Genomic DNA, 27,533 nt, shown 5'->3' with positions numbered 1-27,533 from the left:
GCTCACACATTTAATATTTTCTATATGAACAATTGCACATAGTGCACTATTGTACATAGATAGTGAACTTTTCAGACAGTGTAAATATGCTTTTCATTGAAGCAATTGTAGTCTTGTTTTGTGTCAGTGTGCTCTGGTTGTACCCAGTGTGCCCATCTAAATGTTGTATTTATATTAATAATGGTTGGAAAGGCTTGGCATTATAAACAACAATGACAAGCAGATTAAACGACACTGCTGCCATGCATCAAAGCTGAATTACAAGCATTTTAAACTACTATCATCAGCATTACTAAAAATTATCACTGTTTTGTTGTAGTAAAAGTTTCATATCAAATCTGAAAAAGTTAATTTGTGATTTAACTGTGGCTGTTAAATGTGGCTTTGCTGAGCAATGACATATAAACAAATGGCTATTGTTTTTTTTTTTTTTTTTTTTTTTTTAAAGGGATGAGCTCTTTGATATAGCATACCCAAACATCTCTGTGCTCATTAAGTGAGGGTTTACAGGAAAGAGTTATGAGTTAACTCATAACCCTTTCATGTAAACCCTAAATGTTTGTCATACGTGCTAGCATAATTTATATATTTATAATTTTATATTTTATATTTAGACAAATAGACATGAAGGAATTAAGAACGTGATTGTCTGAATGGGATTTGGAGGTCTAACCTGATTTAAGAGCTCTGTGTATCTTTGTCAGCACTGAGATAATTTTAATCATAGTGAGGCTTTTATGAGCCCTGGAGGAAAAAGTACTACTCAGCCTGTTCTTTATACCCACTTTGGCATGGGAAACGATGAATTATATATATTTTTTTTCTTTTCTGTGTGGCATATATATCCAGTGTGTACAAATCATCCTCCAGCAACATTTTTGCCTTCCTGCAGGATGATTTTAGCTTAGTCTCTTAGCTGTCAGCTTACTGTCTGTCCCTGTAGCTTTGACATGCTAACTACATGTGCTTGCCATGTTCACAGATGCACTTCTTTGTTAGGCTAGACAGAGGATGGCAACAAAGCTTCAGCAAGTGAACAAAATTTACATTTAACAGCTTTAACCTTATGGTAATTTCAAAATGCAATACTGAAGCGTAGCTCCATATCCTGAAATATAATTTAGTGATATTTAGGCTGATTACAAGGAGGAAAATGTGGGTGAAGTGCCTTGTACACAGCAGCAGTAGGTGAATTTAAATCTGCCCATCTGGATGCCACCATTAGCTGATCTGCTCGCTCCAGAAGAACACATGGCTGGGATAGAAGCAGTCACAACAGAGTGTTGCAAAACTAATTTTGGGAGGAGCAAAGGAGAAGCCAGTGGGAAATATCTGGGACAGCTGAACCTGAGTATTGAGCTGGGTTTTTGTGATTTGTTTAACCTCAAAAGAGAAACATTCAAAGGAGACACATTTAGAAGGAATGAGGTAGAAATAATTGTGGTAGTGTGTGGGGGGATTTGTATGTTTGGACTCTAGTCCTTTATGGTCATTTTGTCTTTCTGTAGTTTATAACGTTCTGTCCTCTCTTGAAGAATGTCATCAGGGACATTTGTCACATTGATTTTTACTAGTCTTCTGCACCCATGATTGATTTTCTAACCATGATTAATCCCACTCCTTGCTGTGTACTGCTCTACCTGGGGCCACAAATAAGTCTTGGCTTTAGCTTTGCTCTTTTAAACCTTCAAGTCATTTTTAATCATATTTGTTTTTTAGAAATGTGAATTTTGACCGTAGTAGCTTATCATGTATGTTGTGCCATTTTCAGACTTTTGAAAATGTCACTTCCTTCTTGGTGCATAAAAAAACTTTCAGCACACTTGTTAAAGTCAGCCTGAGCATACCGCAGGAGGAGTCTGAATTAGTTTCTGCAGACCTGCAGGTGGTAATCTCAGTGCCTGATGGGTCTTTGCGGTCCTCTTTCCTCACGTTCTGGTGGTATAAGGGGTTAGAGTTTGATCTAGACAGGCTTAGTAGAACTTTTGTTGACAAGCTTACAGAAATCCCACTTTGAAAAGCTCCCTCAATACACCTTGCTGAGCCCACTGGAATAACACAAAAAGAGAGTTATGTCTTAGAGTTTGCCGGAGTCCTGAAGAGGAATTTTAGGGTGTGAGAGATGTCTCAACAGATATATCCTTGATAGAATTTTTTTTTTTTTTGCCATGGGATTTGGGATTTCAGAACAACAACAGAAAGGCCCTTGTCACCATTGCTCAGTGAAAGATCATTTCTGCTGTGGAAAATCATATCATTGTTCTTTGGATCCTTGCTGAGGATGATATGAAGACCAGCACTATTCACACAAAAAATGTACTTGCTGTAAAGACCTACTTCTTGGTTAAGCATCTTTATTATTGTCAGCATTTGGATGAAAGTGGTGACCCAAAGGGATGTTTGCTTACTGTATGCAACCCTCTACGATGCTAGTAAATCACTCGCATGTGCGACCAAATTTCACGAGAGCGACTGAAAAATGTCTTTAATTAGCCAATGGCTAGTCAATTACAGTCGCCTGTAATTGAGTTAGAGACAAAAAATAACTTTACTGCAGATTTCACTGCCTGCTGAGCTTTACACACCATCGCTTGGCTGAGAGTACGGTGGCCAAGTGAGCTCAAAAGCACTGCAACTGAAGAAAATGCATGCAAATAGAAATAGAAATTAAGAAAACATATTCATCAGTTTGACAATACATGTGCGGCAAATATTCACAACACAACCAAATACATAAATATGCTGAAAAAGTTCACAACACAACCAAATATATAAACTGCAAATAGCACAAAGCTCAATGTGCTGCAACTAAAGAAAACACATGCAAATAGAAAAAAAACCCAGCAAATTAAGAAAACATCTTCATCAGTTTGACAACATGTGCTGCTAAGGTTCACAATGCAACCAAATACAGAAACATGCTGCAAATACTCACAACACACATATAATGAGGATGTTGAAAATAAATAAATAAAAACTCACCTTTCAGGTCATTGACAACACCACTGACGAGTTCACTGAACAATAAGCATGTCCCTGCCAGGTTTGTCACTTGTTGGGGTCCCCTTTGAAACATTTCAGTTGTCGTCTGTGCTATTTGCAGCGCATTAATAATCTGGTTGTGTTGTGATTATTTGCAGCACATGAGTTGTCAAACTGATAAAGATGTTTTCTTCATTTGCTGGTGTTTTTTTCTGTTTGCATGTTTTCTTCAGTTGCAGCGTGTTGAGCTCTCTCGGCCACCATATTTTTATATTATATGTATGTAGATTTTTGAATTTGCATTGTTCTTGCATTTCATGTAAAAAGTCTGGCAAGTAAAGTAAAAAATGTACTAGCCAATGGTGACTCGAGCTTCGGTGTGTCCGTAGAGGGATGGTATGTTTGCTTAGAACATTTATATTCTCAGCATTCAATTTAATGCATGTTAGTTATAAAGACACTGTATGAAATCAAAACAAAAACAAATTCTGAGGTTACTTACAGTTGTCCAAATAACAGGTTTTTACTATATCATTTTTAAATTTTCCTGTGAAAATTCAGGCATCATTATTTTATTCTATAAAAATATATTAGTATGTTTAGATCAGAATCCTACAAGTGCTTCTATGTTGTAAGTCTCTCAGGTAAGAGAGATTTCACAGGGCTCTACTCGGAACATTCAAGTAGTTTTAGTGCTACAGTGAGTCTGCTGTTAATCTAGTGCTTAATGACTGACAGGTTGAGTGTGTGATCCAGGCCGGAAAATACATTTTTTGTTTGTGTGTGTGTGGAGGCACAAAGAGGCCTTGCTCAGTGTCTTTTGTGTAAGGAGAACAGTGTGCAAAGTGTATCTTCATGTTAAAATAGTTCTGAGAACATTGTAATCAAATGTGTTAACAGCGAACAGAATATTTTGAGGAGAGTGAAAAAGTTTTTGAAATTTGTACGGCTAAAACTACACTTAAAACGAGAAGAAAGATATGAAGATATGAGAAGAAAGATAGTGTATGTTGTTTATGTCTAACATATTGCTTCTCTGCCATTTACAACATTAAATGGAGGTCTTGCAAAAGTGATAAATTGTGACAAACTTTATTTAATGGTACATTATGTAACTTTTGGCAGTTAAACACCAAACTGCATGCAGTTTGTGGAAGAACATTGTTTTGGTTGTGCTTCAGCTCTGCATGACTGTTCTGTGGTTATTTCTCATAACTTAAAAAAGAGAAAGATTATCCTACTGCTCATAAAACATTGACTACTAGTCTTAAAAGATATAACTAGTCTGGATTTTTTCCATTTCCATTTATGAATATGACCAAATTTCCTCTGTTCATTGTTCCATGTCATTTTAGTTTAAGTGGTTGTGCTATTCTGTTTTCCTGTCGATCTCCTGTGTGTTACGGTTAAAGTGTTCATTTATACTCCTCCATCGTGCAGTTACTACAACCACCTATACATGACATCCCGACAGGTCTAAAACATAACTTATAATAGGCTTACCTAGGCTTAGAATTGACAGAATTGAAATAATATATTAACTGTAGATTGATATCAGTTATCAAGATGCAAACCATTGTAGGGTGAGAGATTTTCATCCTCATCCTACAGTCCCTCTTTTGTGATCTGTGCTCTGGGGATAGATCAGTGTTTTGGCATGCCGAGTGGGGTGAAAGCCTTCAGGCTGCAGGAGAGTTCAAATGAAAGGTGGAATAACATTAAAAGGTGAGATCAGAATAGACTCCCTGTACACCACCATGACTATAGGCAAAGCCAGCCGTACCTGTTTATTTATAGACTCTCATTACTAAACCCCTATGTTGCTTTGCACTCAGGATCTGTCACAGTTTTAGGCCAGTTTTCACAGGGCTGAACAAATGTGTTTTAGCAATTATTGTTATTATTATTTTGGAGATATGAAAAGTTTTTCACAAAGTTATGAATTCATTTTTAATAGAGTATGCAGATGTGATGGCTGAATTGTTTTTAGTTATCATGAAAAAGATGACTTTAAAAGCATGTGGCATTGGTAGTGAAGCAGAGTTTTTGTTTGTTTTTCATGTTTAGAATGACTGTTGCATCTTTAACCAAAATCAAAATCAGGTCATATATTTCTAATTGTTTTAAATCATTATTTATTATTATTTAATTATGCATACACACGGTAACTGCACAGAAAGACATCTTATATCACCTTATCCTACGCTCATATTGTGAAATACAATTACAATTTAAAATAAAAGTTTTCTATTTTAATATATTTTATGTAAATGTAATTTATGTGATGGCAAATCTCGATTTTCATAAGCCATTACTCCAGTCTTCAGTGTCACATGATCCTTCAGAAATCATTATATGTGTTATATAATTTGCTGAGTTGGTGATCAAGAAACATTTCTTATTATCATCACATTTGAAAACAGTTGAAAACAGTGCTGCTTAATATTGTTTTGTTTTTTTTATAAACTATACATTTTTTTTAGGATTATTTGAGAAAGTAAAAAAGAACAGCATTTATTTTTCTTAAAAAAGTACTGACCCTAAACTTTTAAATGGTGATGTATCTACCTTTAACAAAGGCTACTCTAATGTTTGTCTTGTTTGCTCATTACAGACATACTCATTGTCATAGTGTGTTTTCTTTAGTTCTTCTGTCTGCTCAGCTTTGTTACAAAAAAAAATTCTTTGTCAAATTGTCATAACAAGTAGGACAAAGTTTAACCACAGAATGTTAGGAAGGGGCTTTTAAAGAGTTTCCCAATTATATGTCCATCTTTTCTTTTTAGTTTCTGTCCTGTGAGTCTCTGTCCTCCTCCTATTATCCTCATATGTGGACTCTTTTGTAGCAGGGCTAGTTGTGCTCCCACTGTCAATTTGTCTGCTTCTACAGTATGTCCCCTGATTAATGGCAGGAAAATCGTCTCTTGTGGATGAACATCTTTGTGTGTACAGTCCCCAGCCAAAAACATTATGATGGAGGCTCCTGGTAAAGAGAGCTAGTGAAGTAGACGTGTTTGTCCCTTGCTCCTATGCCTTTAATTTTAACCTAACATTTCAAGCCCATTTACTCAACTATTTAATCTAAAGACGGTAGTGTTGTCAAAAGTACTGACTTCAGTACCAAGTCGATTTTAACATTTAAAAAATGTGACAATACCAGCATTTCCTTCTAGCATTTTGAGCTCTTTTGAGCGGATTCTTAAACACCTCTAATTGTCCATTGTGTTCACGAGCTCAACAGATATGTCTGTGATTGGCTGCAATGATCAACGCTTCAAAAACATGTTGTAAATAGACATCTTCGATGCTGTTCACCGAGCGCTTGGACAGATACACATGGGAACGTTTGAAAGCAGGTGTCTATCAGTGGATATATTAGGGATCTGTTGATAGATGCCTGCTTTCAAACACTCCAGTGTGAATCTGTGTAAGTGCTGGGTGAAGAGGGTCAAAGAATGTTTATCAATGTATCCAATCACAGACATGTCTGTTGAGCACGTGAACACAATGGCCAATCAGAGGTGTTTAAGATTCCGCTCAACAAGGCTCAAAATGCTAGGGGGAAATGCTGGTATCATTACATTTTTAACCCTAAAACAGGCAACGTGAACCATGAGTCACAAGTATTTATTGTGTTGTTTGGGGCATAAGAAAGATTTTTTTCATCAAATCCTTTTATCATTTACCATAGTCTGGTCTGTCTTGAGTATGCTGGTCACATGATTTGTTTCAAGTTTTCTGTGATCAATTAGTCAGCCTGACCTAAATCCAATATGGGCGCCATTGGTGCAGGACATTCAGATTTTGTGAAAAGTAAATCTATATTAATCTTTTTTTTTTTTTTTTTTTTTTTTTTTTTCAGAAAAAATGCAAAACAACTGCTAATATTAATTGTGAGCATTGTCTTAAGATGTTGAAAAAGAAAATTAAGTTATATGTTGCTCATGCTGTTATTTACTGCATTTTGAAAAGTATGTAACTCCTGAGTCACATTGCCTGTTTAGGGTATAAAAAAAGGATTATCTATAGTATTGACAATGAATGGTAAACTGGGCTCCCTGTACTGGTCATTGCATTATTGCGAATTCCGGGGTGATGAGTGAGAGGTGGGTTGTGGGTGGTGAGAGGGCCAGTAGAAATCTCGTTCCAGGACCGGGGCCCCTAAGGAAGACCCTTATAAGCCCTCCAGGCCTCTGGGCCTCCTCTCAGTTCCTCTCTTCTATTAGGATCCAGAATGCTACCTACCAGTCCAGCACCATCGTGCCTCTTGAAAGGGGGGGTCTAAAGCTATTTCATGCATTCTGACTTATTTACACTGAACTAAATTACACTAAACATGGCCAAAGTTTCAAAAAACGAGTTGGATGTATGACGGAGTACATACATACATTTCCTACATGTTTCTGAGAGTTTTTTCCCCGAGTATGGACCTGTATTACATAATAAAGGGTGGAATTCCTTGTATGGGCACTTCTTCCGGAAGAGTGCACGTACACACACATCAACCAGAGCGAGAGCACGCCCATCAGCGTGCTTCATTCGGGTTACGGAAGTCATTGGCATTGATGACTTGCTCGAGAAAGATTTATCACTTTGTTTTTAGACCACGAAATCAACAATGTCACCAAAGATGTGTGTTTTTGGTTGTGAGGGAAAGATAACCTTGTTATCAAAGAACCTAGCGTTAAGTGGAGCTGAGAGACATTTGTCATTAAAATAACCATAGAATTAACTATCAAAATAAGAATAAAGTTGTGTCTGAAATTTGGAATCACTTTTTTATTGGTTAAAATGAATGGATAATAAACTTCTCTTTTGGAACAGGGAGAGCTACTCTGACAACTGTCCACTATGAATGCATACAGAAACTTTGCCGAAGTGTACTCTTTATTGTGTGTTCTCTTGTTTGATCTCAACTTTCTTTAGTTCCAAGCAGGGACTCAAATAATCCTGTAGTCACTAGTTCCATCAAAATCTGGGTTCAATTTAGGAAACATTATGGTTTACATAGAGGCTCTATTCACATGCCTATCTCCAACAATTACACCCACCCCTTTTACCTTTTCTCTTTATTTACTTCTTTCTTGTCAAGTCAAGGCAAGGCGAGTCCACCTTTATTTCTATAGCGGTTTTTACAATGCAGATTGTGTCAAAGCAGCTTAACAGTGATAATTGGCAAATAAATTTGGCTGCACAGCAGCTCTTAAAGAAAATGGTGTCATTGACCGTCTTAAATAAATTCAGTATTGATTCATTCCATTGTAAAAATCAATAGTTATTAATTTAGGTAATTTATCTATATATCAGCACTGGAGAAAACAGTGATGTCATCGCTCAGCTCAGTTCTGTTCACATACACTAGTGTCAGTGCAGGCAGATCCCCAACCAAGCAAGCCAAAGGCGACAGCGCCAAGGAACCCAAACTCCAACAGGTGACATCAGGTGACCAACAGGTGACAAAAATGTAGAAAAAAACCTTGGGAGAATCCAGGCTCAGTCGGGGGGCCAGTTCTCCTCTGCCTAACAGCGAACAGTGCTTGATTATGATTCAGGCAGTGTTACAGGTCATAAGTCCGATTGGGATTGCAACAGTCAAAATATTTAATCCAGTTCCATCTTGTCCATTTTAATTAGTTGGAATGGGGGGGATCATGGAAGGGATTAATAATGTACAGTGTCTTACCGTTTACCTTTTACCATCCTGTATTGCCATACAAAACACCAAAAAAAAAGGTTTGGAGTAAAAAAATTATGATTACCCTAAACTCACCCTATATTGTCTTTCAAAACTCAAAATAAATAAGCATATTCGGTAACACTTTACAATACGTGCTCTAATATGCATTAGTTCATGCTTAATTAATGCACAGATAATCATGTTTTAATGTATGACTCATGAAGAACTAAACCATTAATTAATGATTACTGCATCAGCAACTAATTAAGTTTCTATATAATTAATAGATTAATTAATATATGAATTGTTATTAATTAAATGTGTCATAATGTATTAATTCCTTAATAACATATTTTATTAACTAATAGTGTAAGTTAATGTGTTAATTACCTCAATGGTTTGAAGCCATGTACTTCCAGTTGTCTGTTTTAATTAATCATTAACTAATGATTTGAAAATGTATCATTATATTATGACTTTAGAGGCACATGACTATTAACTAATTGTTAAGTAATATGTCATTATGGTTTTGACATCTACACTAAGCCATGGATTTCAATTTCCATCCAACGACAATCGTGATTCCACTGTACCAGATGAACTGTGGCATCCAGAATCTTGTTGTTCATGGCACAGGAATGTGTCAAGTTAAGCTTGAGGTCTAGGATTCAAAGGTGGAACACTGAGAACATGTGGCCGGGCACTGCTATTTCGTAACACTATGTCAAGACCGGATAAAGAGAATACAACCCATTATAATCAATGATAGTGATTCTACACTGGATGCGGCACAACGCAACACAACACAACACAACACAACACAACACAACACAACACAACACAACACAACACAACACAACGTCACTTCTGTTATGAAGGACAAATGAACTTGCAATGGTCTGTCATGTCCAGTACAATCACTGCATGTGTCAAAACCCTTTAATGACATATTACTTAAGGGGTTAGTTCACCCAAAAATTAAAATTCTGCCATTTATTACTTACCCTCATGCCATTCCACAAGACTTTCGTTAATCTTCGGAACACAAATTAAGATATTTTAGTTGAAATCCGATGGCTCCGTGAGGCCTCCATAGGGAGCAATGACATTTCCTCTCTCAAGATCCATAAACTAAAATAAATAAAATAAAACTAAACTAAAAAAAAAACTAAAATATCTTAATTTGTGTTTCGAAGATCAATGAAGGTCTTATGGGTGTGGAACGGCATGAGGGTAAGTAATTTTTGGGTGAACTAACCCTTTAACAATTAGTTAATAGTCATGTGCCTCAACAAGTAAAGTCATAACATAATGATACATTTTCAAATCATTGCTTAATGATTAATTTAAGCAGACTACTGTAAGTTGAAGTACATGGCTTCAACCCATTGTTGTAGTTAACACATTAACTTACAATTTTAGTTAAAGCTGCAGTCCGTAACTTTTTTTGGTTAATAATTATTTTTGAGCAAGTACATAACCAGCCAGTGTTCAAAACCATCTAATTATCTTGTCTCGATTCACAACGGTAAGCTTGTAATAATGTTTTATAATAAGAGCGACATGGTGGATTTCCGCGGGAAATTCGAGCATGCAGCAGTGCCTCATTACGTCACGTCCATAAACAGAAAGGAAGGAGTCCAGGCTAGTCGGTTTTATCACGTGAGGATGCTGCTGGTAGCGGCACATTTATAGTCTTTTCTCACAGCAGCTGAAATAATTAAACTTATCATTTTGATGGCGGATTGTAATCCAGACTTTGGACCGTGGAGTGGCTACAGAAATTGAAATCATGCAATGCTGATGTTGTTAAATGTAACAATTTGAGAACAATATAACAGTAATAATAATTTGCACGGTTTGATGTGATCCGAGCTAAGTGATCGTTAGATTTAATTATCATTGGCAGCGCAATTTATTGTAGGCCTAATGCTTTTTTCCTCAGTTGGTCAGAACAAAAGTGGCAGAAATGTTACTTACTTGTTCAGATGATATTTTCCAGTGAAAATTATTATATTGGTCATACTTTCAAGACGTAGAATCTGTGATTCTGTAATACAGGATCCACACCGCAGCAAACGTTAGATTCATCCACGCTGACGAGCTGTGCCGAGGCACAACGCACACAGATAACTGTTCCGCATATGACTGCAATTGCAGGTTTCAAACAGAGATGGCGACAAAGAGGCAGCTTTAATAAAATATGTTATGAAAGAATCATTACATTATGACACATTTAATTAATAACAATTCATATATTACTTAATCTATTAATCATTTAGACTCTTTATTAGTTGCTGATGCAGTAATCATTAATTAATGGTTTAGTTCTTCAAGAGTCATACATTAACACATGATTATCTGTGTATTAGTTAAGCATGAATTAATGCATATTAGTGGACCCGTATTGTAAAGTGTTACTGTATTTTCTCTTCCGCCCCTCCCCTCCCCTAATGTAAATAAGGAGAATTAATTAACCTTGCTGATAGTCCTAGGTTCTGCTTCCAGGGTGTTTGTGGGAGCCATCTGGTTAATATTTCTGTCTTGTCAGAGAGCGGAGAGGAGATCCAGATCTCGCTAATTTATGAGTCCTGCCCTCGGTCTCACGTTCAGGTCAGATCAACCAAACACATAGACAGCAGTGGGTAACACTAGGCTTGCAGAACATCAGGGAGGCTGATTGCTTGGACACCATTAGCTGGGATGAAGCCTTCCTTCTGGACTGCATGACGGGGGCACATAGCTTAATTGGGATAGATGTGCTTTTAGGCTTGTCTTCATTATTTTGTTTAGCTGAAAGTGACTTTAATTTGTCTTGAAGGCAATGCAGACAGAATACTGAACTAAAATACTCTGTTTCCTGCACTGTTGTGTACAGCACAAAACAATTGCAGAATAAATGACTCTCATGAGTTGTTTTTTTTTTGTTTGTTTTGTTTTTTTGAATGAAAAACATACAGCACCTCCAGTGTAGTCCAATACCCAAATTAATGATGCATTAAATTGACCAAAAGTGATGGTAACCAATGTTCCCTCTAAGCTGCGCGCGTGCGCGGCCGCGCACTTCTGAAGCCGCGGCCGCGCAGAAGAAATAATTGCCGCGCAGAGAACAGACATGAAAATGATTGTAGTAGTTTAAATGAGAAATAATTGCAGTGCTCTGGACAACCGCTATAGAGTTATTGTCGCTATAGAGTTGGAACCGGTGAATGCGGTTTACAGGTTTCATAGAAAGAGAACGATTGAGCGCGTGTGAGCTGGCTGACCCTGAGCCAAATCAGTCGCGGTAAGAATACTGTAATGTTTGCGGACTAAATACATCAATACGAGAGGCAACGCGAAACCAAAAGAAATGTGAAATAAAGCGTCATGTTTTAATGAAAAGTGGTGGAAATAACGGATGATGGGCACAGAATGCTCTGAGACATTTACAATCACACACCCACCACAGGTGTAGCTTGCAAACTCAAAATACATCAGTGATATACCTCAGTTTAAATATATTTTTGTGTGTGGTGGAGCTGTGGGTTTCAGGGATGTTTAGATAACTATAAAAGAGTTGACGTTCACTTTTCTTAAAAATATTTAGCTATCAGTTTAAATGCTTCAGTTTGTTTTCACTAAATAATATATTAAAACAAATGGAAGCATTTAAACTGATATAATACTGTATATCAGTTTAAATACTTAAATATTTTATTATATTATAATGTAAGCCTTATAAAAAAATGATCTCACAAGGGGATTGTTTAGGGTTCCTTCCTTCCTTCATAAGCAATAAACATGTAATTTTGATGGTTTAACACTGTCTGTTGCTAATAATTGACTGTACAAAAACACATTATGATTGTCCCAAACCATCATTGTAACTGCTCATATTATATTATTATAAAGAACTGAACTGTCCTGCAGGAGGACAGAAATTATTTTTTAATAGAATTTCTTGGTAAAGACTGGTACAGTTAATACAGCAATGTGAAAAAATCTCAAGTAACCTAAAATGTGCTTAATTTAGTGACTGAACTGCTTAATTTCAAACATATTTTTAATAAATCACTAAGTTACATCAAGGGTCAAATAAAATAGAAACGGCACATTAAAGTTAAATGTTACAGTTGCATGATAAAACAATTTTTTGTGTGTGTGTTTACGTTCACTGTACAGGTCTGATAAAGTAAGTTTTTGCTCAGGTGGCCAAAATGTGCGCTCAACAGAGAAAAGTTTTGCTCAGCGAGAAAAAAAATTAGAGGGAACATTGATGGTAACGAATGTTAAAATTCTATTATTTAACTTTTGAATGATCAAATCCTGAAAAAAATTATAACATTAAAACACAAATGATTTCTGAAGGATTTTCTTTTTCCTCTCTCTCTTTCTCTCCCTCTTTGATTGATCATAGGTGTGTGTAGCCAGGCAGCTGATTTATAATGTTTCATGTCAGTATGAACATGGAGGCTGCAGAATATGGAGGAGTGTGAGAGACAGGCGTTTGTGAGCTTTACTATCTTGTTCACGGCATACAGATGAATATGGCCTCTTTTTCCCGGGTTTCTATAGTGGGATCAAACATTGCCTTGTTGTTACTGTTCAAATCTCTGAAGGTTTTTAATAGAGAACTGTCAAATAAATGTGACCGTTTACATTACTCCTCTCTCTATGCTTCATTTTTGATGCATTTTATGTTTGTAAAGTGTAAACACTAATATGCACACACACACACACACACACACCTCTGTCAAAGTGTGCCTACTCAGCGAACTGAGTACAGATATTAGATTCCCATTCCAACAATTTAATTTATCAAACCTTTTTGTAGACATCAATGAACTTACAAATTTGGTTGTGCAATTCGTTAACCCCTACCCACTCAACATGATAGAAACAGTAGCAGGAGCTTAAGTGCTTTTCCTGCTTTTAGCACTTAATATCAAAGTTTCATTCACAGACAGGGCTTTTGAAGGAAGCTTTTGCTTGTTATTGGGTGCTGGAACTCTTCCAGTCATTTTAAATGTGATTTGTAGTGGCTCTCACCTGGATGGAAACATTTTGCGTAATGTCTAGAGTACTTCTTCATCTGCTTCACTCAGTCATTGTTTTGATAGGGGCTAATTCACAGTTCTATGTGGAGGATTAGAAAGGCTGAGTGGGATTATAGAGAAAACCTGCACATGCCCTGCTAAATCTCAAGACCAGCAAGAAATGTAGAGTAAAAACAGTCTTATTTATAGAACATTTTTCTATGGATGTCTAATATTTCCTTTGACTGTGTGATGAATAGTGTTTAGTTTTAGAAAAGTGCTATATAATTTTGCATTTAGGAAACATAGATTATGTGTTTTGTAATTCAAACAGGCTTTTGCAGTAAAACAATGTTGAATATTTAAAGCCACATCATACAGTTTTTTATAATTATATCTTCTGCAGCCTACTTTCAATGCTTATGATGTTCCTCATTTGCAAGTTGCTTTGGATAAAAGCATCCGATAAATGAATAATTGTAAATAATATTATTGAGGGTTTCATGCACTAAAACAGTTTTAGATTTGCAGTCAGAATGCAAGTCCACATTTTAATTAAACATTCAATAAATGTTTTACACTGAATAATTAGTCCTCCAAATTTTCAAATGTCATATTATTTACACAGATTGTGATAAATAGTTAATGGTAAACTGTTATCTTAATAAACAAAACTGCATGTATCTTGTGGAAGAACTTTTCTCTGTTTATGTACAGTATATGACGAGTCACGCAGGTAACTGGATTTCTCCGCAGCGGTTATTGTCCCACAGGGTTTAAAATACAATTGCTTATAATAGGCATACCTTAGTGATTCAGGATAAGACAAAACATTGTTTGTAAGATGGATTCATTATGTACTCACTCATATAAATAGTGTACATTTTGAACAAAAAAGTTACATGGTGTACCTTTAAATAAAGCTAAACACAATTGGACTTTGTTTTAATTCAGTGTCATCTGGTTGGTTTTTTGACGAAAAAAAGGACTAATCAATCTTTAATTTCTTGATTGAAGCTGCACTAAACACTGTATTTTGGCATTATATGATTAGTAGTATAGCGCAGCCGCTGAGTGTTGTGCGGAAATGTCTATGAGCCATCTCTTTATGTAGGGTCACTGAGCACTCCTTGTTCCTGCTGTTTCAGAGGGAAGAGCTCAATGAATCTGCTCAGGAGAGCCGTGCCAACGCTGAGATGCACAGACTCCTCGGCCAGAAGTTCCTCAGGTTGCCATGGAAACCAGAGGTAAAACATGCTTTTATAGTGTTAGAAACATACACTTTAGTTTCCTACACAGAAGAAATGTGTAGGATACACTTTGTTATTAAAACCACACTGACAGTGTGCAATATAGCTGTGAATCTCTCTTATTGTGTGTGATTTCCCTAGGGAGGCTCATCCTCCCATAGCTCTGCATCCCACCAGGAATCGTGCTAAAATTACATGAACAGGTGGCCAAAAAGACAAGAGAGCAACAGGAGCTGTATTGATGATGAACCAGCCAGTTCTGCTTAGCCCTGCTATCCTGCATTTATATATAACTGAATTATACACCCACAGACACCTGAATATCAAGCTTTCACACTCTGGCATTAAAACTAACAGCCAACTATTAGTAGTATTACAGACTCTCTGGGAGGATCGTTGTAGGAACAGATCTTTCCAAGGGAATACATGGGTTTACTGTCAGGGAAACCGTATCAGTACATCATATGGGATTACCATTACATATGGGCACCTAGCTCCAGTATATGGACTGACCAAAAGGGCATGCATCACGAGTACTGGGCCTGGAGTTAAATTCCTCCACCGAATTCGACTGCCGCAGGGTTCTGAAAATGGTAAGATACATCCAGGTTCAACGGACTCATGTGGACAAAAAGCACACATTATAGCCTCAGGGAATGAGAAAGGCACTGTGTGCAATTGGAGCACCCGGCCAGTTGCCTGCAGTTGACCTGCTTATAACTGACAACACATCGGATGAAACTGGCTCAAACTGGAGATTGTAAAATCTCATGAAGGTATTAGGTGTTGCCCAGATTCTCTGCAGATGTCTATTAGAGAGGTGCCATTGGCAGACCAACGTGATACCCATGCGATGCATACCACAGCTCCATGCCCATCTCATGACTGAAGCCAGTGCTGAAGCAGTCTCATATGCATTTACCCGAATGGCATCAAGGCCATGTAGGAAGCCATATTCCTCAGGAGCCTCTAAAATTGTTTCAGTGGAATTGCTGTCTTCCCCCTGAAAAACTGCAGGATTCAGCACCAACTGGGCACACTCATTTGTGAGACACGCAGTCAAAGAAGAGACTGAGTCCAACTTCATTGCAAGAAAAGAGATGCTCTGCACTGGCGAGAGCTTGTTCTTTTCCTAGTTGACCTGAAGTCCCATTGAGCTGATGTGTTTGAGCACCAGGTCCCTGCATGTGCACAATAGATCTCAAGACTGAGCTAGAATCAGCCAGTCATCGAAATAATTGAGAATACGAATGCCCACAAGCGCGGCCTCTGTGACTACTGTGAAGATGCAAAGAGATTAGGGATGGGTATCGTTAAGGTTTTTATAATATTAATACTCTTAACGATACTGCTTATCGATTCGGTACTTTAACGGTATTCTTAAAGTTTTTTTTTTGTGTGTGTGTGTGTGTGTGTGTGTATATATATATATATATATATATATATATATATATATATATATATATATATATATATATATATATTAGGGTTCCCCCTAATAGTTGACGAGAAGAGGCTTAGTCAACCAAAATTTTTTTAGTCGCTTAGTTGCAGGAAAAAATGTGGCGAAGTCATGCAGTCTGTGACAGACGGATTGTTAAGAGCTGGTCTATGTGGTAATTACAGTACATCGGGCAGGACATCCAAATGCTCACCTATCAGTCATTGACTTCAAATATGGCTTATCATCTGAAACATGTAGTAGTAGTAGCAAATTTACATGGCCGCTCGCTTTAACGTTTTACTTTCAACTTGATAAAAATGTGGGCTATTGAAGTATTTGTGCAGAATGTGAAAGCAGCGTGCTTATTGCCTGACATCTAACATGAAGGCGCCGGTGCGAACACTTGCAAATGGAATGGAAAACAAATATTCTCAAGTTATGTAATCCGTATGAATCGTGCATATAAGTGTGTGCACTACTGCAGAGATGACAAGTCAATATCATTCACTGCACCAAAAAATACAAAAAAACTATAGTTTATCCATTAATTATTAAAATGTTAAAGCAATCTCCTTGCTGTTTTTCCCAGACACATTCACAATCATTACTTCTAACGGTGTACTGCGGCAAGCTTTATGTGTGCGCTTCAGCACTGATTCAATAGTTCACGTGACTTTGGCAGTGTGATGTGTGATCTGAACTACAGATTTGAAAAGAAAAAAAAAAGATTAAAAGCGTAAAGCTTTGAAGCACTGTTTTGAAATCGGCCATCACTAGATATTGTTGAAAAGTCATTATTTTGTTTTTGTTTTTTGCCGCACAAAAAGTATTCTTGTCGCTTTATTATATTAAGGTTGAACCACAGTACTTGCATGAATTGTTTTTAATATGTTTTTAATGCCTTTCTGTGCATCTGAAAGTGTTAATTATCTTGCTGGCCTCACTGAGCCATCGGATTTTATCAAAAAATCTTAATTTGTGTTCTGAAGATGAACGAAGTGTCTTACAGGTGTGGAACGACATGAGGGTGAGTAATAAATGACATAATTTTCATTTTTGGGTGAACTAACCCTTTAATGATACAGCGGTCTTTCATAATTTAGCCCCGGGGCCCTGTTTAATATACCGGGTTTCAGTAACCATCCCTAAAAGAGACAGGGACAGCCAGAAGGGAAGGACCTTGTACTGATATGCCTGACCTTGGTGGCACGGAGGGCTAGATCTGTGCCCATACGCAGCTCTGCCACCGCTTTTGGGGATAATCGCTCTCCCTGATCCAGGTCTTTCAATAGGTCTGCTTGGTAGGCTTGCAATACAGCCATCGTATGTAAAGTACCACCGGCCTGACCTGCCGCTGCATGTGCTCTGCCAACTAGACTTGATATCCTTTGACGTGGCTTCAATGGCAAAACGGGAGCCTTTAATGATCAGGATGTCCCTGGGGAGAGATAGCTCACTAAATTCCCTTTAGTCCCATACCCATGCTCACACAGCCCCTCTACATTCGAATAACTCAAGGCTATATTCGCCACCCAAACAGAATATAAGTGTCTCCACAAGACTGCGCCCTCAGTGTGCAGATCTGTGGCTCACCACAGTTGGACACTTATGCCCTTCTAGGTATTGCTCATCCACGCAGCCACCTGCGATCTTGCATTTTGTGCCAGTTTAAACTGAGTCGAGCACCCTCTTTATATGCTTGGGCGCCCCTTGTGACATCATCACACTGTGTCGGCCAATAGCTTAGTTTCACACGTGCCTCCGACACCAGGTTACGCGGGACGCATGCCCATAGCGCCATTCAACGCAGCATAGAGTTCCCTCGAAAGGGAACATATATAATTAAACATGCTTTCATAGCATCTACATTCATTTAAAAAAAAAAAAAAAAAATTATGACCCTTAAGCAACATGTCTACAGTCCCCCTCCAAAAGTATTGGAACAGTGAGGACTATTCCTTTATTTTTTCTGTAGACTGAAAACATTTGGGTTTGACATCAAACAATTTATATGAGACAAAAGATCAACATTTCAGCTTTTATTTCCAGGTATTTACATCTGGATCTGATACACAACTTAGAAGATATAACCTTTTGTTTGAACCCACCCATTTCTCATGTGACCAAAAGTATTGGAACAGATTAACTTAAAATAGATTAAAGTGAATAAGACTTAATATTTAGTTGAAAATCCTTTGCTTGCAATAACTGCATCAAGCCTATGACCCATTGACATCACCAAACTTTTGCATTCTTCTTTTGTAATGCTTTTCCAGGCTTCCACTGCAGCCTCTTTCAGTTGTTGTTTGTTTTGGGGGGTTACTCCCTTCAGTCTCTTTTTTAGCAGGTAAAATGCATGCTCTATAGGGTTTAAGTCTGGAGATTGACTTGGCCAGTCTAAAACCTTCCACTTTTTGCCTCTGATGAACTCCTTTGTTGCTTTGGCACTGTGTTTTGGGTCATTATCTTGCTGCATGATGAAGGATCTCCCAATCAGTTTGGTTGCATTTTTCTGTAAATTGGCAGACAAAATGTTTCTGTACACTTCAGAGTTCATTTTGCTGCTGCCATCATGTGTTACATCATCAATGAAGATCAATGAGCCCGTCCCAGAAGAAGCCATGCAAGCCCAAGCCATGACATTACCTCCACCGTGTTTCACAGATGAGCTTGTATGTTTGGGGTCATGAGCAGATCCTTTTTTTCTCCAAACTTTAGCCTTTCCATCACTTTGGTAGAGGTTAATCTTTGTCTCATCAGTCCATAAAACTTTGCCCCAGAATGTTTGAGGCTTGTCTCTGTAGTTTTTGGCAAATTCCAGCCTGGCCTTCTTATTCTTCTTGCTAATGAGAGGTTTGCATCTTCTGGTGTAGCCTCTGTACTTTTGTTCATGAAGTCTTCTGCGGACAGTAGACTGTGATACCTTCACTCCTGCCCTCTTGAGGTTGTTGCTGATGTCACTAACAGTTGTTTTAGGGTCTTTCTTTACAGCTCTCACAATGTTTCTGTCGTCAACAGCTGATGTTTTTCTTGGTCTACCCATTCGAGGTCTGTTACTTAGTACACCAGTGGTTTCTTTCTTCTTCAGGACATTCCAAATGGTTGTACTTGCTATGGTCAATGTTTGTGCAATGGCTCTGATTGATTTTCCATCTTCTCTCAGCTTCACAATTGCTTGTTTTTCACCCATAGACAGCTCTCTGGTTTTCATGTTGGTTACACGTCTAACTATAAATGCAGTCTGCACAGGCAAAACCCAAATCTGAAACTGAGTGCAGACATTTAGTGCTATTTATTGTTTGAATAATCAATGTAATAGGACACACCAGGGCAACAAAACACACCTGTCAGTCACATGTTCCAATACTTTTGGTCACATGAGAAATGGGTGGGTTCAAACAAAAGGTTATATCTTCTAAGTTGTGTATCAGATCCAGATGTAAATACCTGGAAATAAAAGCTGAAATGTTGATCTTTTGTCTCATATAAATTGTTTGATGTCAAACCCAAATGTTTTCAGTCTACAGAAAAAATAAAGGAATAGTCCTCACTGTTCCAATACTTTTGGAGGGGACTGTATATACTAGGGATGCACCGATAACAGTATCTGTATCGGCCCAATACTGATACCAGCCTACAGTGCTTGTGACAAAGAAACACAGACAACGGAGCAAACAAAGAGCAGATTGGATATATCGGAGAAGGATGTCTGTGAAATAAATGATTTTAATTAACAGAATATTAACAATATATATATAACAAATTAAATGTTTACACCTTTTACACATATCCCTTTTTCACAGACATTGCTAGAAAGTTTGTAGTTTGGTCAGATATGGCAATGGCAAAGAAAATAAAATGAGAGGCATATTACTAACATTAACTGACAGTAAAGAGAACACTTCTGTTGCATGCTCTTGATTCTTATCGTTCACTCAGCACACATGCGTCATTTGAATTAAAACTAAATTGTGCAAGTAAAAAACATGAACTTACATGATTTATGTATAACGAATGGTTCCCTACGTTGTTACAGAAAGGCAGTACAGTAATCACATGATGTTTTCATGTGCGCAAACATCCGATGTGTGCACCCAGAAAGCTGCCTCTCAGACAGTTCTCTTTCATGACTTCTTGCACTTAAACGGACAAATTCACTCAAAATTGTCAAAAGGCACGTGTAGACAAGTATCCTTGTGAAACATAGTCGGTTATGTCTTAAGTGAACGTAAACAGAAAGAGAAAGAAAATGTGTGTAACAGCATGTTGGATATGTTTAGCTCTTAAAGTGAAAGTAGCCTAATAAACCTAATGTTTTCTTTATTTTCAATGTTAATCTAACAACAAAAGACAAAGAGAAAATCACTCACTGAACCCAGCTGGAGCAGCTCTAAATATTCACTGTGCTATTAAATTAAAGATAAAATATGATAGAGCAATAATATGAAAAATGAAAGTAACAGAAGCTCTTATAATACATTTTAACAGGCATAATTAGGCATGCAAATAACTGAAGGAAATGTCTATTTGCTAAGCCAACTAAATTGATTCATATTCTTTTGGTTTCTCTGCCCAATATTTTTAAAAATTAAAAAATGAAATGAAAATACAGGTATCGGTACTCTGTATCAGCAAGTATTAAAAATTAAAGTATTGGTATCGGACTCATTCTGGAAAAAGTGGTATTGGTGCATCCCTACTATATACCATACATAAAGGAACTTCAATATTGTAGCCAGCTGCTGCTGTGTAGCTTTTTTCTTTTTCTTTTCTTTTTTTACCATGAAAACACTGAACCAGACTCTAGTATTGCCGATCAATAAGCCAACAGTCCTTATCTCCTCTCCCCTTCTCATTGCCATAGCAGGCTAGGAGACCGGACACTTTGTGATAATGAAGAGACAATGATCAAAGAGGGTCCCTGACCGCACCCTGCCCCTGAGGCCCCCTTCCTTTGGGCCCGTGACAGATGAGCTCCTTGTTCGACGTTGAAGTGTCAGGTGTGGGCGAACCCTCCAGGAAGTTAAGAGAGCACAGAAGCTCTTATGAGGCATGTGATTTAGGGAGCGTCAAATACCAGAAATAGCAACGGAGCAACGTCACACAGGAGTCCTTGTGCTGCCCTGTTCATCTGTCTCATTGGATATGTATCAATTGTTTGTCAGATATTTATCCAAGATGATACACAGCAGAGAGAAAAAAATGCCCCAGTGCAGAGATAACCTCTGTTTTTATCAATTGATTTATGTGCTTTCGTCTCTGTATTATTGAATGTTATTATATGGCCAGTAGGAATAACCAGGCTGGGAAATATATCATCATGGCTTTGGCTCGAAGCACAGTGAGATGACTCTGACAAAAGATCTCGGGCCATTCATTTACACTCCATATGTTGCAGCTTAAGATGCCCTTATCAAGCACCTCAGAATGTATTTTAGAGTTACTTATAATTCAGAGATAAAGGGAAGATGAATGCTATTAATTTTGTGTGACAACACAAGATTCACTGGTATTTAAATCATACTTTATTCTAACAAGTACAGACAAGTCTATTACTGATACACAATGAGACCATTTAGATATTTTTATCATACCTCTGGGGGATTATGGTTGCAAATCCCATGTTTTCATGATTTATGGTGCATTTGTATTATGCTGCTCATTTTTATATATATGCTGTCACATTCTCCTTGTTTCCCCTTGCACAAAACAAACCAGGGTGACAGTTATTCATCTATTCTGAGCATATGAAAATTTAAATAGTACACTTGATAATGCTTACAGCTAAATTCACCGTACCACCTGTGACCACATTTTACTCTTTCTTTTCCCTGAACTGAACCCTTGCCATGTGCGAATGCGCCGTGGCAGTGAAGTGGTACAGTCCAGTGTGCCTGTGACAGCTATAAGCATCCCCAAGATGGCTCAGTTTTCTGTGGCGTCCTGTCTGCCTGTAAATGGGTGGGATGCCAATCCAACCATCCACACCAGATGTAATTATAGAGGCTATATTTAAATGTGGCTGTGCGGAGAAAGACCTAAACGACTGACAGAAGGGGCAAGAGCAATCTAATGTGAGCTCACCTGCATGATGAGTAATGCCTATCTCTGTCACCGCCACCACCAGGAGCATTAGAGAAAGATAAAGGGTAGTGCGGAATTCAGTGCATGAAAATTTGCATAGGCGCACGCATTTCCTGCTAAACCCCACCACTGCTGCACCAACTCATAAATTCTTCATTAAATCGTGAGCATGAAGTTGCTCGAAATACATTGCCCAATGTTCTTGTTTATGACAATTTGTGTTTTCTGAAAGCATTGCTGCGTATCCAATAGATGATTAATCACTCTGATAAATGTGAGCATTTTGTCGCATCCAGCTTATCATGCCAAAATATAATTATACTTTTCCTTCTAAGGAGAAAAACATATTATTGATATAAGGCTATTACATAGTTTACATTACAATTGATGTTAAAATCAAAGTGGTCTCTAGTAACTGGAGAAAAGTATCTATTAGCATTCCCATTCCCATTCACCAGAGATATGGAGATCTTTATGCAGCTCCATGAGTAAATTAATAAGTTAAAGAGGAATATCTGAAGAACTAGAAATGTAGCTTGTGTTTTTCTATCAACTCAAATGCATAACATACAGTATCTCACAGAAGTGAGTACACCCCTCACATTTTTGTAAATATTTTATTATATCTTTTCATGTGACAACACTGAAGAAATGACACTTTGCTACAATGTAAAGTAGTGAGTGTACAGCTTGTATAACAGTGTAAATTTGCTGTCCCCTCAAAATAACTCAACACACAGCCAATAATGTCTAAACCGCTGGCCACAAAAGTGAGTACACCCCTAAGTGAAAATGTCCAAATTGGGCCCAAAGTGTCTTTTTTTTTTTTGTGTAGCCACCATTATTTTCCTGCACTGCTTTAACCCTCTTGGGCATGGAGTTCACCAGAGCTTCACAGGTTGCCACTGGAGTCCTCTTCCAGTCCTCCATGACGACATCACGGAGCTGGTGGATGTTAGAGAGCTTGCGCTCCTCCACCTTCTGTTTGAGGATGCCCCACAGATGCTCAATAGGGTTTAGGTCTGGAGACCTCCTTTAGCAAGGCAGTGGTCGTCTTGGAGGTGTGTTTGGGGTCGTTATCATGTTGGAACACTGCCCTGTGGCCCAGTCTCTGAAGGGAAAAACTTGAGGCAAAAAAACACAAGAAGAGCTTTTTGCCATTTTTGAACTGTCACTGTTGGCTTATAATGAAACAAAGATTGCTAAGAACTAGAATCTAAAAGGATATTAAGATATCTTTAATAATTCTTGAGTTACAGGCATGCAAACTTGAGGCAAAAAAAACACAAAATTGCTAAAGATAACAGATTTTACAATTAGACCAACCAATCTCTGTGCAAAAATAAAATAATGATGCTGCCATCTTCCATAAAATAATTTTTACACCCCTAATTTGGCTCCAAATCTCAGGTAAAATTTTTTATTTTGACCCCCCTCTACAAAATAGTGGATTACTCAGTAAATATTAATCTGTGACATAATATTTTGGCTTTCATCACTATTTATATTTGTCTTACTACAGAAAAAATATGAACAAAATCAAACATTTGAGCTGACGACCTCTGGTCAAATTGACATGGAATGACCCTGCTGCTTGTATTGCCGCTGCTGTAAGCTGCTGTTGCTGCAGAGCAAGTACGGGACTTGCTACTGCCACTACATACATGACACGCTGCTGTGAGGAAGTAAGACATGCTGCTGCTGTACAATATAGTGTACATGAATTACCCATAGCAGACATATACAAGTGGAGCTGGGGAGGGTGGAGAGTTTCTGAAAGCATGCTGCACTGCTAAGGCAAATGCTACCCATGTATTTGAAGGTTGAGTATGCAAGCTCATTGGCTACTGATACAGCAGGAACCAATCAGCTGTGTTCTATAAATAATGTTGTGATTAGGAGCAGTTGAGTTAAAGGACCTTTTAGCATGTCCCATTTAGAGTTTCATGACAGAACTTTGTATTTCATTTACGGTTAGCTCTAACCAACTCATCACTCTCATGCCTTAGGGTAGCGGCATATTCACAGATCCAATTTCAGACATGTTTTTTGTCGGCTGTTCTGTGCACAATCTGGATCTGTGTGAAGGCCTGGGGCCTTGTTCTCACCTATAAATCATGTGTTGATTTAGCCAATTTTATTTTATTTTACAGTTTTTTTTAATCACAGGACATTTGCTTTTTCCTTCATATTAATACTGGTTACACATAAAGTAAAGTCTGATTCTCTCTCTCTTTTTTTTTTGTTCTCTATCAGTATAAAGGTCAGGCCAATCTGCATGTGTTTGAAGACTGGTGTGGCTCATCTATCTCCCAGCTCAGGAAGAATCTTCATTTTCCTCTCTACCCACATGTAAGACCAGCATAAGTTGCTCAGACATTGAAAAAAAGAGTTTTATACACACACACACACACACACATACATATATATATATATATATATATATACTAGTCAGTATATCATTTTCATTTTTTCATTAACAAAACCTAAATGTTGGCCTAATATTTGCTTGAGGCAGGATGTTTTACAGACAGAGCTAATATAATTTATTTTCACAGTGTTTTGTAGCTGTCTGTTTATTCTTCTTAGAAGTCATTTTGAGGTGTGATTCTGTGAATTAGTGTTAGTGCCTTGGGTTTAAGAGTGAATAAGCCTACAGATGCTTTTATATTTAATTCTTCCCCACAGACTAGGACCACAGTGAAGAAAATTGCAGTGGCTCCAAAGTGGAAGAATTATGGCCTTAGAGTCTTTGGATTCATTCATCCTTACAAAGATGGTTAGTGTATTTCATAAAGGTTTTTGTCATATTACAAGGATTTCATCAAGGGTTATGATAAAAAATACAGTAGTTCCTTAATGATTTCCTTAATTTTAACAAAAATGATTTCATTATATATATATATATATATATATATATATATATATATATATATATATATATATATATATATATATATATATATATATATATATATTGCTAAGTATACTACAAATATGTTTACATATTTATGTACTAATGCACTTTAGTTAGTCCGGAAGTATTGCTGAGATCCAAATAAAGATATACTTAAGTATATTTGATTGTGCTAAAATGGAACTATTGCAAGTGTACACTTTAAATATCTTGCATTACATAACATTTTGGTTTAGTTTTTTTTCACTGGGGTTATGAACCCTTTGATATATTATGGATTTGTTTTTATCAAAATTCAAAATTAAATCAAAATCAAAATTAAAATCAAACACATGCTCATTTAATTTCTAATTCCTTCCTAAAATGCACAATAATGTATGCATGGTTCAGTAACTAAACCAGTCTTTCCTATTGTGTAAAAATAGTCTCTACAACCTATTAACTCTTGGCTTGTGATCAGAATATCTTACTTTAAAATAGATGGACTGAATTTAATACTCATTCTAAAAAAAAAAAATATATATATATATATATATATATATATATATATATATATATATATATATATATATATATATATATATATATTTTTTTTTTTTTTTTTTTTTTTTTCATGCTATGTGATTCAGCTTGTATTAAATTTGCGATCATAAACAGGCTTGATATTCAGCTGTAGCATTTTATGATTTAACTTGGACAACATAGCAGATCCATATCATATATTGCCTCCAGCCTTTTTTTTTTTGGACTGGAGTCTTCTCCAAATACAGGTGCATCTCAGTAAATTAGAATGTCATGGAAAAGTTCATTTATTTCAGTAATTAAACTCAAATTGTGGAACTTGTGTTTTAAATAAATTCATTGCGCACAGAGTGAAGTACTTTAAGTCTTTGGTTCTTTTAATTGTGATGATTTTGACTCACATTTAACAAAAATCCACCAATTCACTATCTCAATAAATTAGAATACTTCATAAGATCAATAAAAAAAAGGATATTTTAAACACAAATGTCAGGCTTCTGAAAAGTATGTTCATTTCTATGCACTCAATACTTGGTTGGGCCTCCTTATGCATGAATTACTGCATCAATGTGGCGTGGCATGGAGGCAATCAGCCTGTAGCACTGCTCAAGTGTAATGGAAGCCCAGGTTGCTTTGATAGCGGCCTTCAGGTCATCTGCATTGTTGGGGTTCAAGTCAGGCGAGTTTGCTGGCCAATCAAGCACATTAACACCATGGTCATTGAACCAGCTTTTGGTACATTTGGCAGTGTGGGCAGGTCCTGCTGGAAAAAGAAATCTGTATCTCCATAAAGCTTGTCAGCAGAAGAAAACATGAAGTGCTCTTAAATTTCCTGGTAGATGGCTGCGTTGACTGTGGACTTCAGAAAACACAGTGGACCAACACCAGCAGATGACATGGCAGCCCAAATCATCACTGACTGTGGAAACTTCACACTGGACTTCAAGCAACATGGTTTCTGTGCCTCTCCACTCTTCTTCCAGACTCTGGGACCTTGATTTCCAAATGAAATGCAAAATTTACTTTCATCTGAAAAGAGGACTTTGGACCACTGAGCAACAGTCCAGGGGTCTCATTTATAAAACTGTGCGTAGGATCCCTACTAAAAGTGTACGTATGCGCAAAAGCTAAATTCTGCGTACGCAAAAAAAAATTCTGATTTATAAAACCATGCGTACGCCAGAACCTGCGCACAAATCCCTTTATAAATCCCAGTTAGCGGAAGATTGTGCGTATGTGCATCTCCACCCTGTCTCCTCCCCGAAATCACCATATATGGAGATTATGACTCCTAGTTTTACTATGCATAACCTCATCTGCATATCATTTCCATGCATATTCCCATCCACGTGACATCCACGGTTAACACCGTTAAAGGTACAAGACATTGTAAAATATTAGATACAGACTATAAATGGCATTTGTGCCATACACTACATTGATAAAAAATCATCCAATATCCTCTTTATGTTTTAGAATAAATATATCAAAATATCCATTAAAACAAAATTGTATTAAATACTTAAGATAAAGGTTTTAATATACAGTTGATTTATTCATTTCCACTGGCCAAATAGTATTTGAATAGTATAAAACAATTCAAATCAAATTTATGCAGTTTTGCTGATAAGGTGAACAT

At 37.1% G+C, this 27,533-nt stretch overlaps 1 protein-coding gene across 4 annotated transcripts in view; it reads left to right on the top strand.

Moving 5' to 3' along the window:
* b4galnt4b (beta-1,4-N-acetyl-galactosaminyl transferase 4b) overlaps positions 1-27,533 on the top strand; it is a 130,699-nt gene that overhangs the window by 61,332 nt on the left and 41,834 nt on the right. For 3 of the 4 annotated variants that reach the window (XM_048185162.1, XM_048185164.1, XM_048185165.1), the window contains 3 exons: positions 14,826-14,924; positions 24,712-24,807; positions 25,144-25,234. In XM_048185162.1, the coding sequence (XP_048041119.1) occupies positions 14,826-14,924; positions 24,712-24,807; positions 25,144-25,234 (286 nt within the window). Of the gene's footprint in view, positions 1-11,895; positions 11,946-14,825; positions 14,925-24,711; positions 24,808-25,143; positions 25,235-27,533 lie in introns of those variants that run through there. The other variant, XM_048185163.1, reaches the window with a different exon arrangement.

This window comes from Megalobrama amblycephala, linkage group LG3 (genome assembly GCF_018812025.1).
Source record: "Megalobrama amblycephala isolate DHTTF-2021 linkage group LG3, ASM1881202v1, whole genome shotgun sequence".
Classification (NCBI taxonomy): Eukaryota; Metazoa; Chordata; class Actinopteri; order Cypriniformes; family Xenocyprididae; genus Megalobrama; species Megalobrama amblycephala.
Note: the sequence above shows the minus strand (reverse complement) of the source record. Positions and strands in the feature narration are given on the sequence as shown.